General features: G+C 34.8%; 1 protein-coding gene across 1 annotated transcript in view; it reads left to right on the forward strand.

The window, feature by feature from the left end:
• LOC107594788 (grainyhead-like protein 1 homolog) overlaps positions 1 to 12,081 on the forward strand; it is a 20,218-nt gene extending 8,137 nt beyond the window's left edge. The window contains exons 9-15 of the mRNA XM_016284966.1: positions 2,502 to 2,748; positions 2,876 to 3,006; positions 5,749 to 5,777; positions 6,068 to 6,153; positions 8,148 to 8,233; positions 10,243 to 10,307; positions 10,816 to 12,081. Of these exons, the coding sequence (XP_016140452.1) occupies positions 2,502 to 2,748; positions 2,876 to 3,006; positions 5,749 to 5,777; positions 6,068 to 6,153; positions 8,148 to 8,233; positions 10,243 to 10,307; positions 10,816 to 10,930 (759 nt within the window). The 3' untranslated portion in view covers positions 10,931 to 12,081. The remainder of the gene's footprint in view (positions 1 to 2,501; positions 2,749 to 2,875; positions 3,007 to 5,748; positions 5,778 to 6,067; positions 6,154 to 8,147; positions 8,234 to 10,242; positions 10,308 to 10,815) is intronic.
• Positions 12,082 to 14,252: the final 2,171 nt, after the last annotated feature.

The following is a 14,252-nucleotide window of genomic DNA, read 5'->3' on the forward strand; positions in this document are numbered from 1 at the left end:
TGAACAAAAAGCTGAAAAAAGACTATGAATTGGATTCAGAATGATAATCAAAACGTAGATAGAGTCGATCAACACCCCAAAGCTTGACAGTTATTATTACCTCTTCATTGGTCGACATTTTATTCCATTACGTTACACAGTTTTGATGCTGTTTTATGTCTGATGATCGTGTTAGATTACATGTGGAAGCATCTGTTGTTTCGGTTTCTTCTTCACTTGTGTTTTTTGGAAATTCTGTACAGAAGATGTGTACTAGCGCCCCCTACAGTATAACAATGAAAACATTGATTCTAGGAGCACAATTATAGCTAAAATATATTTAGACTTTTTCCAAGTATAAGTCAAGTATACTTAAATGTCATTTTAAGTATATTTCTGAGAAGTACATAAAGCCCATTTCTGAGAAGAACATAAAAAGTAGACTAAAAGTATACTTTCCTATTTTTAGTTTAAAAGAAGTATACTAATAGCACACTTGAATAAACTTCTTTTTCATAAGGGTAGTAATCTGACTGAAATGTCTGTGAATGCTGAAATGACTTGCTCATTAGGCCTGACAGCCCTATTTTTCTGCTAAACTGATGCATTTATGGGGAGACGCGCTCAACAATGGCATTAAGAAAGAGGAAACACTGATGGGGGAGCAGTGAGCACTGACAGCTAATGGAATCCTGTTTGACGAGTGCGTCAAGACTAGTCAGGTTAAACCCATCACAAAGTGACAAACAGATTTTGGTTAAAATCCTCTGCCTCAGTCTGATTAGTTTAGATTTTTCTGTTGTTTTCTAAGTTGAAGCATCTGTCAATAGTCGTTGCACATACAGTTGTGTATTCATGTAATTATAGTTCTCCAATTCGTCCCACTAAAGTAAACAATCCAAAGTTAAAAAATTGAAATGGGGTATTTTGCAGCGAGCAGTGTTGTCCTATAACCAGGATGCAGATCATAAGATAGGCCTGGCGCTGTAGGATACTCATCCGTGTGCACAGTCTCCTGTGTGCCGACTGTTTGCAGTGTTACATGTGGGCGAGGTTCAGATTCTGTCTGCTTGGGAGGGACAGATCGAGAGAGAGCAAGTGGAGAGAGAGCAAGGTCAAGACCCTAATAAGAGTTTTGGAAAAGGACGGTTGGAATGGATTTGTGGTGCTTCCTAGCGAACTTTTTGAGAAGTGACAAGCATTGAGCGAATGCTTGTGCAAATATTTGATTAGTTAAAAGTCCATTTGTTTGTAATTCTTATTATCATTTTGTCTCAGGCCTTTTGTTAATAATCCATTATTACATAAGATGCTGTATTGTCATTGAATAAAGTTAAAGTAAATTTTGCTTTGGTAGGAATAAACAGATGCTGATTAAGAGTTGTACATATCCTACACAACCATTCAAAAGTTTAGGGTCAGTAAGATTTTTTTTTTTTTAAGAAATGAGTACTTTTATTCAGTGAGGGCGCATTAAATCGATTCAAAGTTACAGTAAAGACTTTCACATTGTTACAAAAAAATTATATTTCAAATAAATGCTTTTTTTTTACTTTCTATTTATCAAAGTATCCTGAAAAATGCATCACTACTAGTAATGGAGTATTTGATGTTTAAAATTGCACAATTTGAATTAAATTATTAAATTATATAATTTATTAAGTTTTGTTTCAATAGACAATGATGGAACAGCACTTCACGTGCTGGAATTTAACCAGAAGTTTAAAGAACATAATGTGCTGTGATTCTATTCTGTTTCCAAAAGGGGGCGACATACAATACAGATAATGGCATCACAGTCTGGTGTTCCAGTTCACCTCTTACGAACCTTACACCTCAAGTTCAATGCATTACAAGTTCAAAACATGTATGTTCCTGTGGCTCAGTGGTAGAGCATTGCGTTAGCAGCGCAAAAGGTTATGGGTTTGATTCCCAGGGAACACACTTACTGGTAAAAAATGTATAGCCTGAATGCACTGTAAATTGCTTTGGATAAAAGTGTCTGCTAAATGCATAAATTAAAACATGCATTGCTATCCACACAGTGAATGAAGTTTAAGACTAAAAAAGTTCAAGCAGAAATACACTTTGAGGTTTTCTCTTGCTTGTTCTTTCAATTCACTGCACTAATTTACTATTTTTTATTTTGTGAAATTCTCTGCTAAATGCATAAATTAAAACATGCATTGCTATCCACACAGTGAATGAAGTTTAAGACTAAAAAAGGTCAAGCAGAAATACACTTTGAGGTTTTCTCTTGCTTGTTCTTTCAATTCACTGCACTAATTTACTATTTTTTATTTTGTGAAATTTTTTTGAAAAATAACACTTTTTTAATATAATATTTTTTAACCAGTCAGAATTTTCATTCAGTGTGCATTTAGCTTTTCTTTTTTTCTTCTTCACACATCTGAAGTAATATGAGTTGAACTGAGAATGACAATACTCTTTATTTCCAAGGATCACTTTGTAACAAATGATGGCTGCATGGCATTTAATTGTTCCCTCTCTTCCCTCCTTAGATCTTCATCTCAGTGAACTGTCTGAGCACAGACTTCTCGTCTCAGAAGGGAGTGAAAGGCCTACCACTCAACATACAGATCGACACCTACAGCTACAACAACCGCAGTAATAAACCTATCCACCGTGCTTACTGCCAGATTAAGGTCTTCTGCGACAAGGGTGCAGAGCGCAAGATCCGTGATGAGGAGAGGAAACAGTCCCGTAGGAAGGGCAAATGCCCTGACGCCAACCCTCCTTTGGGAAACTGTAAGCACAGGTTGTTTTTTTTTGACGTGTAGATTTTAACTGACGTGATGGTGCTTCATAGCAGAAACGTGTGACTAGAGCTCCAGTAAGACTCGTTTTCACTCTATCCTTGCCCCATTTTTCCCAGTTGGGCCAGATGTCAAGGTTCCCCTTCTGCACAAGTGCAGCGACATCACAATCTTCAAGACAATGATGGAATTCGAGACGCAGCCTGTTCTTTTCATCCCCGACATTCATTTCTCCACCTTCCAGCGTCATGTAAGTTCACTGTGTGCAAAGTTTCAAATTACCTCTTTGAAACAGTTTGGGGTCAATAAGTGCAGCGCATATAAAGCCAAGAGTACGATATTTGCAGCTTTTTAACATTTCCATCATTGTTAGCTTATGAAACTCATATGTATTGTGCTCTACAAGTATACAGCTTCTAGACATGTGGATTATGCAGTGTGTGTTATGACACATTACATGTGAGCACTGGTGATAAGATACGAAGATAGAGAATATACGATAATGTATTTTTGCAGCATGTGAGCATATCATATCATATAGTTTAGGTTGATTTTGAGCTCAGTAACTCTCCAGTTTCTGGGTTACTCCTGCCCGACACTGAACTTGGCAACCTTTGCATTAGCAATCCAGAATCTGTTTAAATTACATAATTATAATTTATTATTACTGATATCATTTATCTTTTATTTACATCAAATTAGGAACAGTGATTAAATATCAACATGATACTTTTTTTCGTATTAAATCCTATTAAAAATAAATAATGCCCTTAGTGTTAAAAAAATCTGTTTAAGATTCTGATTTGTGGTCTCTTGCAAAAAGTATTAATTACCTACATGTCAGTGCCACTATGACGAAGCCTCCTAACAGAATCATTTCAGTTCCATATTATCGTCCACATGTAAGTGGCTTAGGGATGCACGATATATCGGCCACCATATCGGTATCGGCCCATATCGGCTCATTTTTTCTGTTATCGGTATCGGCCAAAATTTTCATATCGGTGCATCCCTAAAGTGGCTGTAGGTAAAAGCATATTGACATAATCATTTCAGTGCTCTTTATTGCATGTGTGAGTGTAGACTGCTGAAACATTTCACAGAAACAGCAGATTGTTGTTGGGTCATGGTGACCAGAATGATGCAGTCAGCTGGAAGGAATACAGTCATTTCTTATGGTTATGAAAGCCATTTATTGCATGGGATTGGCTGTTATCAGAGGGTTCTTGGCAAGGGATCACATCTTAAGCCCAAGCACGGTTTCTTAACAAATCAAAACATGCATAATTTATTCCGCCAGCTTTGTTCAGCATACCATTCCGGTTACCGAATGTCATAAACATCAGTGGTACCCATCACTGACTCAAATGTCTTTGAACTGTAAGGTTCTTAGACCTGGATGTTATTTTTAAATCAGTTCAGTTTCTTGGTAGAACCCTTCCTGTAACTTCACCGTCCACCTTTGGCTCAAAAACCTGGTCACCCGTACGGCTAAAATCTCATGAATCCTCATTCTGTAGGAGAGCAAATGTTAGACGGTGTCCTTAAACATGACCTTGTAGTGTGACCTTGAAACCCAGAGTATATCTAGATCCAAAAATAAACACTCTGGCTATTTACTCTTCACTAAAATCAATCACACAAAAAGAACAAGAAAAGTGAACTTTGCCATACTTTTCTAGTATCACACAAACTAAGCAAGTTCAGAGCTGTGGATAGATGTAAATGTGTTTCTATGTGCTTTTACAATGCATCTGTGTTGATTTAAATGTTCTTGCTATTGTTCTAAATGGTCAGCCTAATGCTCTGGGGGTCTTTTGAGATGAGTTTACATTACAGTATGCAGGACCTAGAGCAAAAAGAAGAAGAAAAAAGTTGGTCTCAATTTACAAGCACATCGTTAAGTAGGTTAACCGTGTTAGCATGTGTTAATGGTTTAACCCAGAGGTCTTCAATTGGGGTCTGTGGTGGTCCTGACCTGCAGGGGACCTGGCAATTATTGTTTAATCTCAAACAGATTTTTGTGGCAAACAAAATGAAGTACTTAAGAAGCTAAAGATCAGCTGAATGTTTAATTCTCCTCCTACAAAAAAATACATCAAGTAAAATTAAAATTTTACGTTTTTAATGAATTTTCAATGTGAGCTTCATGGCAAAGTACGTAAATAGCCTGTATTTAATATAATAAATCTCTTATGCTCACCAAGGCTGCATTTATTTAGGTGAAACAATTTAGAAAAAAAGAATATTGTGAAATATTATTACAATTTAAAACAGCTATTTTTATATATATATATATATATTTTAAAATGTAATGTATTCCTGTGTTGGCAAAGCAGGATTTCAGCAGCATTTATTATTCCAGTGTCACATGATCCTTCAGAAATCATTCTCATGCTGATTTGGTGCTCACAAACATTTATTATTATTATTATTATTATCAATATTTTTATGGAAACTGTGATACATTTTTTCAGGATTCTTTATAGAAAGTTTCTAAATAGGAATTTATAAAGAACAGCATTTATTGACTTTTTTTGTAAAAATGTAGTAACATTTAAAAAAAAAAACTTTACTGTCACTTTTGATTACTTTAATGAATATTCATGTTTTACGTACTAATGTTATTTTAGAACAAGCTTACATTTACACTTTAAAACTACATTTAATTTTATACAGTATATAACTGAGGCCCTGTTTCTCTATGCACCATACAGTAAATGATTTGGGAGGTCAAAACTCAACATTTTATGTTGACTTGCTGCTTTGAAAAATTGCAGTTTGCACCAGATCATGTGAACCTTTTATCACTGGCACTTTAGTTGAACCAACTGAAATGTTTCAGTGCAACAATCAAGCATCAAAATTTGAGTTTTGACATCCAACATGCATGGGGCCCTTAGCCTGAAAAAGACCCCTGGTTTTATGCCTCCTTATTCTTTATTATTCTTCTGTTAATTGTTTTGTGTGTGTGTGTCTTTTCTCATTACAGCCTTTCTCTCCTGAGGACTCAGAGGAGGGGTGAGTTTCTGTCTTTTGCCTTCTTTGTACTCATTTATGTTAGCAATGCTTGTTCAAGATGGGGGAGGGTTTAAATGTGCATTATTAGAGCAAATGACCTTTAGCTTTGCCCTGAAGTCCTGCTCCCTGTACAGTGTTTCCATGAAATGTGCAGGTGCTGTTTGTGTCATGGGTAATAATGTACTTGCTAGCGCCTTTTTCTATATGAATGGAGGTTTTCTCAGAACTACACTCATCTGGTGCATCTTTCTCTTCTTCTCCTCTCTCGTCCTTCTTTTCCTCATGTTCAGCTCAGCTATGAAGAGATTACCTTATTCCGAGGAGGAGTTTGGATCACCTCCCAATAAGCTGGCAAGGATGAATGAGCCCAAAAGAGGTGTGTTTTAACTGGAACTGGGTGGTATGTCATTTGTTTTGTCCCTGCTGTTGATAGGACAGGTTTTTTTCGGTATTGTTGGCACTAAAGTTTCAGCACTGTTATGGTGCAATGCCATTTGGTTGCTTGTAAGTAACCACACACAAAAACATCCTAATTCAAAACACATTTACTCTGTTCCAAAACCTAGTAAGCTGCCTATTGAGGATACCTTTTAAGATGTTGTTTTTGAGTAACTCTAAGGCAATATGCCAGTTCTCCTTCTTGGAATAGACAATCCCATAATGCACTGCAGTAGGCTCAGTAAAAAACAAAATCAAGATGGCAGGCTTTCTGAGAGAAATGTTGATTTTAAATATATGCTGCTGCATTTAAGCCATGTCGTAATTACAATAAATATGTGATGACAACCCGTGATGTTCGGAGGCGTTCATGTTCTCGAACTAGGAATTATGTGTTTCTGTAGCAACAGTATCAATGCCAAAATGAATTTGCAGCAGTCAGGTGGTACAACAGTCACATGGTACAAGTCAGAGCTCTCAGAAAATTCTGAGTTTACAAGTTGTAATTACAAGTTCTACTAGGACTATGCTTTTTACAAGTCAGAAACTCGTAGTTACAGTAATTCCAACGTGATGTGAACAGTACTGACAAGAATCTATAAAATAGTATAATTCAAAATATTTTTTAGAAAAGTAAAAAAATCAATAATATTTGTTGTAAAAATATAATAATACATAAAATATTTAAATTTAGATTATTATATTTATTAATATTAATAATACATATTTTAAATATTGTTTTATTGTATTTAATTTGTATTATTTTACGCAGTATTTGTGTGTGCTATGTCATTTTTAATGTTTATTAGAGTGTTAATTATCTTAGCAACATGCTATTATCAAACTTTATTGAAATCAATTGTAGTTGGAAATCTCCATTATTATTATTATTAATAGTAAAAATATAACAATAATAATAATAATATCTTTTTTAAATATAAAAAATATTGTTCTTGATTTAGATTATTTTACCCAGTATTTTTGTGTGCTACAGTATGTCATTAATTTTATGTTTACCGTAATATTAAGTAGCTAACATACTAATGCTCATATCAAACTTTTTTTTTTTAATTAATTGCGTGTGTGGGGCACTATTTATGTGACATGCGGATACACTCTACCCAATGTTCCAGATCGGATAACTTATGAGATTCCATGACGTTAGGATGCTGCCTTAGAAGGCAGTTGCCTATGTGGGTAGGCAGTGATTCAGCTGACTAGGTTTTGGAACAGAGCTATTGTTTGTACCAAGATAGCTCCTAATTATAGACTAGTATGTCTCAATATTTCAGTGGCAATCACTGCTTCTTAGATCACTTCAACAAAGGATACAGAACCAAACATCGGTGGGATTTAGTAAATAAAGAACGGAAATTTGCAGGCTGCTAGCCCTCCCAACACGATGCCTTGTCTCTCTGTGGCCATCCTCTGCTTGTTTATCTGTTGAATAGCAGTCACGGTCAACCGTGTGTGGGTGGGTGTGTGTTTGTGTGGATTTAACCAAACCTCTGCTCTTGCCAAAGGCAACACATCGGCTTTGGAATAGGATGTAATGTGTGTAATCTGTGTACTCTGGACTGTCCACATCACTGAACCTCCCTTGCTGTAGCTCAGTGTTCCTAGTAATGGCTTGGGATGCTGCCCAGTCCTTCTGGGGTTTTTGGGTGAATGGGGAGGAGGGGACGGCACCGGTGTTTATAGACAAGAATAGCAACCCCAACTACAGGGAACAGCATGTGAGACACAAGGTTATTATATGCATGCATTAGAAGAGCATATCAAATCAGCTGCCACATGAAAGCCTTGGCAGATGACTTGGACTTTACTTTCTAGTGTATTTTGGTTTGGAAGTCTGACCTCAGTTTCAAGAAAACTAGGCTTGCAGTTTGTGCATGAGTGACCATAGCTGACCACATTTCTCTGCCTTTGCAGTTTTGCTGTATGTGCGCAAGGAGGCAGAGGAAGTGTTTGATGCTCTCATGCTGAAAACTCCCACTCTAAAAGGCCTGGTGGAAGCGGTGAGTTCACTAATCTTTCCCCAAATGTCCACATTCAATCTTATTAGTGCAGTTTGCTAAGGCAAGCATCACTATCACTTTTGATCATATAGGGTTAGGAATCGGTGAACACACATTCCCATTATGCATTGCATGAGCTCAGTCTACAAAATAAATCCAATACAGTAGCCGTTAAAAAGTATCCACAAAATAGTCTAAATAACTAAAAAACAAAAAAACAAAATGTAGTATAATAATAATAATAATAATAATTCAGATTTATTTACTAAAATATTTGATAGTGCTTTGTGTTTTTATGCTTATTATGGTATTAGATTAACAGCATGCTAACATCAAACTCTACTGAAATCAATTGCACCGCCTAAAGCATTCCCATAATGCATTGTAATAAATAAATCCAATAAAATTATTCACAAAATAGTGTAATTAAATTTTTTTTTAATTTAACAACAACAACAACAATAATAATAAAATCAAGATGCTAAAATAATAATAATAATTCAGGTTTATTTATGAAAATATGTTTTGTTATTTGCATTTTTATGCTTAATAGACTTTTGCATTGTTTGCTTATGTGTGACATCAAACTCTGTTGAAATCAGATGCACACCATAAAACATTCCCATAATGCATTGCGATGAGCTCTATAAAAAAGAAATCCAATATAGTGGATGTCGAAAAGTATCCGTACATTACTGTCATTAAAAATATACTTTAATTAAAATGATAATAAATTAAAATGCTAAAATATTATAACAATTATTAAAATGATAAAAAAAAATTACTTTATTAAAATATTTGTTTGTGCTTTGTATATTTATGGTTATTAGACTATTGTGCTGTTAGCGTAGCAACATGCTAACTTAAACCTCCAAATCACCTAGAACTGATTTCATTTTTTGAAACCATAATTATTTGACTTTTTCCCTGCCTGATGATAAAACTAATAGCAGTGGGCTTTGTGCAGGCAAGAACCACTTAAATCTAATTTAACTAATAGAGTTTCTCTGCCTTTAGTGAAGGGTTATTTAAGGACATGGTCACAGAAATGTTCTAAACATTATAACAGTATCATTTTGTTTAGTAATGCATCGCTTGCACCACACAAACGGACAATAACACATGAATACTCTCTCCAAAAAAGCTTCCACCCAAAAATTATACATCCCATCCAAACCCACAGCTCCATTTCTAATGCAGCACAGCACCTCCCAGAGAAATTCAGGAAAAGAAAAATACCAGGGCCAGAGAAATGCACTAACATGTGGTCAGTGCAGAAAAGTCCCTGAAATTAGAGTCTGAAGCTGGGTGATTTAATTGGGGACATTGAGTTACGTAGCAGGAGATCGACTGTCAACAGACTGTCTGCATTAAAACATTGCAGGAGGGTATAATGAGAATCACGCTGACTCACAAACACATCCATCTAATCACAAAAGTTGGCAAGGGCTATAGAGGCTCCTGGGACAGGTATAAGAAAGTGTGGGCTAGGAAAACATTAGGCTGAACCACTCATATCCCAAAATAAGATGAACTTTGATACTAGTTGGCTTGAAAACTTACTTAGGTCTACAAATTTTCCATTTAATCATTACATAGTGTTGCATTACTCGCACTGAATTACTACTTTAAATGGATAGTTCACTCAAAAATGAAAATGTTGTCACATTTACTCACCATTTGTGGAACATAAAAGAAGATACTTTGATAAATGTCTTAAAATTGCTGTTAAAAATAGCTTCTCTGAACTATACCTTTAAGGAAGGGACCAGTCTGCGCTTTTCGAGATGGATTTGTTTTATTGTGTCCACCTTGTATTGAGTAACAGTGTAATTGAGTAAAAGTGTAATTATATAAGTGTACTTGCAAAGAAATAAACACACTTTCAGACTTTCATAATTATTGTGCTTGGTTGCTTAAAATGATCCATTGCTGTCCTTACTGCTATGTAATTAACAATAACATGTTAATAGACTTAACTTCCTGCTAATGGATTTGCTCTCCATCAGATTTCAGAGAAATATGATGTTCCTCTTGAGAAGATGGGAAAGGTCTACAAGAAATGCAAGAAAGGGTAAGACTTTTTATTAAAAAATTTCTTTAAACTAGAGCTGTCAATCAATCACATTTATTGGGGCTATCATTTGCATTAAATAATGGTTTTAATTTAATGTAATTTAATTTGTAATTAAATTACTTTAGTTATATACTAATTAATTTTTAGTTATAGATTTATTTATTTATTAATTTTTTATTTATATTTTAGATTATTTGTTATTTTTTAATGTATTTATTTTAACAATTATAACTAATGAATTTATTCTAAGGCAGTCTGTTCTGTTGGTTGGGGAGAGAATGAAAATGTAAAAATAATTACAAAAATATTTTCAAAATATTCTTGCAAATAAAATCATTATTAGATTTTTATTTTTAATATAATTAATGTATTTTGTAAATAATTTGAACTAAATTAACATGTTCAATTGACATCCCTAATTTAACCATGTCCTTTGATCACTGAGCCACAGTCAGTCAGGGGTCAAACTAAACCGTAGTGTCCCACCATCTCTGGTTCGTTTCAGGATCTTGGTAAACATGGACGATAACATCATCAAGCACTACACCAACGAGGACACCTTCCAGATCCAGATTGAGGAAATGGGAGGAATGTTTAAGCTCACACTGACAGAGATTTGAAGATCCTACAGACTGCTTTACAAACGTCTTCCTGCTCTATTAGGATACATTAGATCCCTCAGCAACTCACTGTCATCTTTTAGTATAATCTTATGAACAGTTTTCGGGTGATATAACACAGTATATGAGTCTTAAGTACTTTGTGAATTGAGAGTGAAATAATGTAGAATATCTCTCTCAAGTGTCTGTACCAAATACCTTGAAGGTTTTGAGCCATATTTTCTATTTTACCTGAGTATAAGCAGAAAGCTGTCTTTTTATCGCTTCTCAATTGTTTTGTGATGCTGAAAGAGGTCACAATAACAATTTACTATTAGTTTTTCTCTTTAAAGTCATAGCACTGGAGATGCTAATCTCTAAAAAGGATGAATAGGATGTAGTGAAATGGGTTTGGGGAATCCACAATGCTTCACTGTATTGATATTAATAACCCTGAGCAGTATTTAGTGAGTACAGTATATTGTCCCATGCTCAGCAACTCTATGAGATGCGGTGTCACAAGCACTGTGTGTACAGTATGTGTCTGCATTATAGAGGAACAACAAACTTTTTTTTCCCCCAACAAAAATTCAACATGGTCATTTTACCAATTTTCAGCCTCAGACTTTCCCCAAAGTCTGTCATTCCTAATATGAAGGTCCATACAACAGGCCCTCTGATGAATCCATCAGAAGGTATTTTCAAAATGTGATCCATAGAGAATCGGTATAAACTTTTTTTTATTCTAACAAAATAACACTACAGATTTATGAATTTATAATTTTGTTGAATTTGCGATCAGTGCTGATGTAATTCATGATTACCAAAGTTCCAATACAATATTAGTTTTATATTAATATCAGCCAAAAACACAGAGGAAGTGCATGCAAGTATCTTTTATGACCATCAAATAATTAGTGTTACATATTGTTTATTTGGTTGCCTAGTAACCATTATATGATGCATCATAAACCGCTGTTATTTTGATTGTACTGACCTCAGTGCACATGCTGAAACTATAATTCATATTTCACTTCTGATTATGCATTCCCCTTTCTAAAAAATGTTGTCTCTGATTAAATGTACAGCTTTTGATTCATTTTGACCATCTTTCTAAATGTAACTGATTCACTTTGTATAATTTCTTTTGTATATATTTATTGACATACTGGGATGGAACGTTTTATTAATTATAAAGTTTTCTATACTAATTTACATTTTTAAACAGAATCATTCTAAATGATCTATTTATGTAAATGGGAATATTTGTATGTGTTTTTAATGTCTGATTTGGTTTTGATATGCATATTTAAGTGTTCTTATACACAACAATATTATTTTCCTTTACTTCTGAACTGTTAGTCAGACAAACTGTTAGTTTCCTTTTTGAATCAGATTCACATCTTAAGCTCCAATAAAAGCCACTTGGGCCCTTGTATTTTATTTGGCTGTCTGTGTGTCCCGTGGTTTTCAGCTAGCTGTAGCCAAAGGAGTTGTCATGGAAACAGGCTGTGCGCCAATAGCCCATCTGTCTGGTGGACAGGAAGTGGGCGGCTAAATGGAGAGTGTCTCAAATACCCCCTCAGCCTCAGTTCCCCTCTTTTAAGTTCCTTCATGGAGGAATAAAAAAATCACTCTTCACCAGGGAGGACAGAGATAGTTATTTTATATTTTTATTCCACTTATGTTCATTTGATTTATATTTATTTATAACAATATTTAAATTTGTACTTTTATGTTACAATTATATTTATGTATATGCATTTTTTTGCACAAGTCTTTTAAAAAAATTCTTTTTTATGAATTTGCAGTATATCCATAAATTTTTTTGTAAAAAAAAATGTTTTCTGTATTTTAGAATTCCTGCTGACAATCAGCGCACACACAAACACACACACGCACGCACGCACACACACACAAAAAGTCCAAGTGGTAAGTGAACTGTTTCTGTGCATGCTAAGCTCTGGAGGTGTAAGTGAGAGAAAAAAAGAGTTCATCTTCATCATGAGCCTCTTCATGACACAAGAGATCTGGTTAGATTTTACTGGGGAAATAAGCTGTTTATATGCTGTTTAATATTTCTGTGGAAAAGTGATTATTTTATTTTTTTATCACAGCATGTTCTTAGTTTGGCAATAAAACATATCATAAAGTACTGGATTCTGCTTCATCCTTAATGCTTTTTAGAGCAAATGCATAAAGATTTTTTTTTATTTTTACGTTTGTTGTAATAGTTGACATTATATGTGACATATGTGGCTACTGTAGCTTTAAGAGAAAAAGTAATGACTTTGTTTTTGACCCATGGGAAGTTTGACACACTTAAAATGTTCAAATATAGGTCAGGAGGGGAATTAAGTAGCCTGTTCTTCCTGTGTGTGTCTGCACACACACAAAACCCCCAATATGTTGTTTGCTAACATTCTTGTCCTAATCCATTCTCATTCACATCACTTGTTTGTACTCAAGTGGGTAAAATGCTGAAAGGCCAGTAAAAAAAATAAACCTGCAGTGACAGAGAATCTGTGGAGAGATTCTGGTTCCTTTACCTAATAACAGTTTTTTTTTCTCATTCACCCTCTTCCTGTCAGTGGTTACTCAACTTGAAACCAGACATTCTAGCTCTAAACACCTTGCTTTGAGCTATGAATGGCTGAAAATTGCCAAAGAACACAAAAACAGCATGTGGAGAAACAATATAGACCCATCCTGGCCCTATCCGCAGCTGTGACTGTTTAGGCCCAGAGGACTGTGCCATTGCTCTTGAGTCAGCACACTCTTACTGGATTACCTCAATACACACCCTTGACTCACCCACTCGCTCTGAATATTGACTGACAGGACAACAGTCTTTCATTCCTATTGCTGTAGACCTTTTGGTAAAACTGTGCAATCATACATTGCCATTGCTCATCTTGACCTATATTCCTGAAATGCATAGGAAATAAATGTTGGGTTATTTATAGTTCACTACGACAGTTGAAGTATGCCACGCTCAGAGGCCACTCAACTGATTTGGTCTCCCCTACTTGGCCATATGCCTGCTCTAAACTGTCAGAAGCCTCAACTGGGCCTGACTATATATGGCCCATAACAAAATACTAAATAAGTTAATATTAATTGAACTTAAATATACAGTATGTTCAAAGGCTTGGTTTTATTTATTTATTTATCAAAAGAAATTAATACTTTTATTCAGCAAGGATGCATGAAACTGATCAAAAGTGACAGTAGTCATAGCAGTCATGTGATTTCCATCTCAAGTAAATGCTGTTCTTTTTATCCTTTTCTATTCATCAAAAAAAGAAAAGAAATAAAAATAATAATCACAGTTTCCACTGAT

Source organism: Sinocyclocheilus grahami, unplaced genomic scaffold (assembly GCF_001515645.1).
Source record: "Sinocyclocheilus grahami isolate Dianchi unplaced genomic scaffold, SAMN03320097.WGS_v1.1 scaffold191.1, whole genome shotgun sequence".
Taxonomy (NCBI): domain Eukaryota; kingdom Metazoa; phylum Chordata; class Actinopteri; order Cypriniformes; family Cyprinidae; genus Sinocyclocheilus; species Sinocyclocheilus grahami.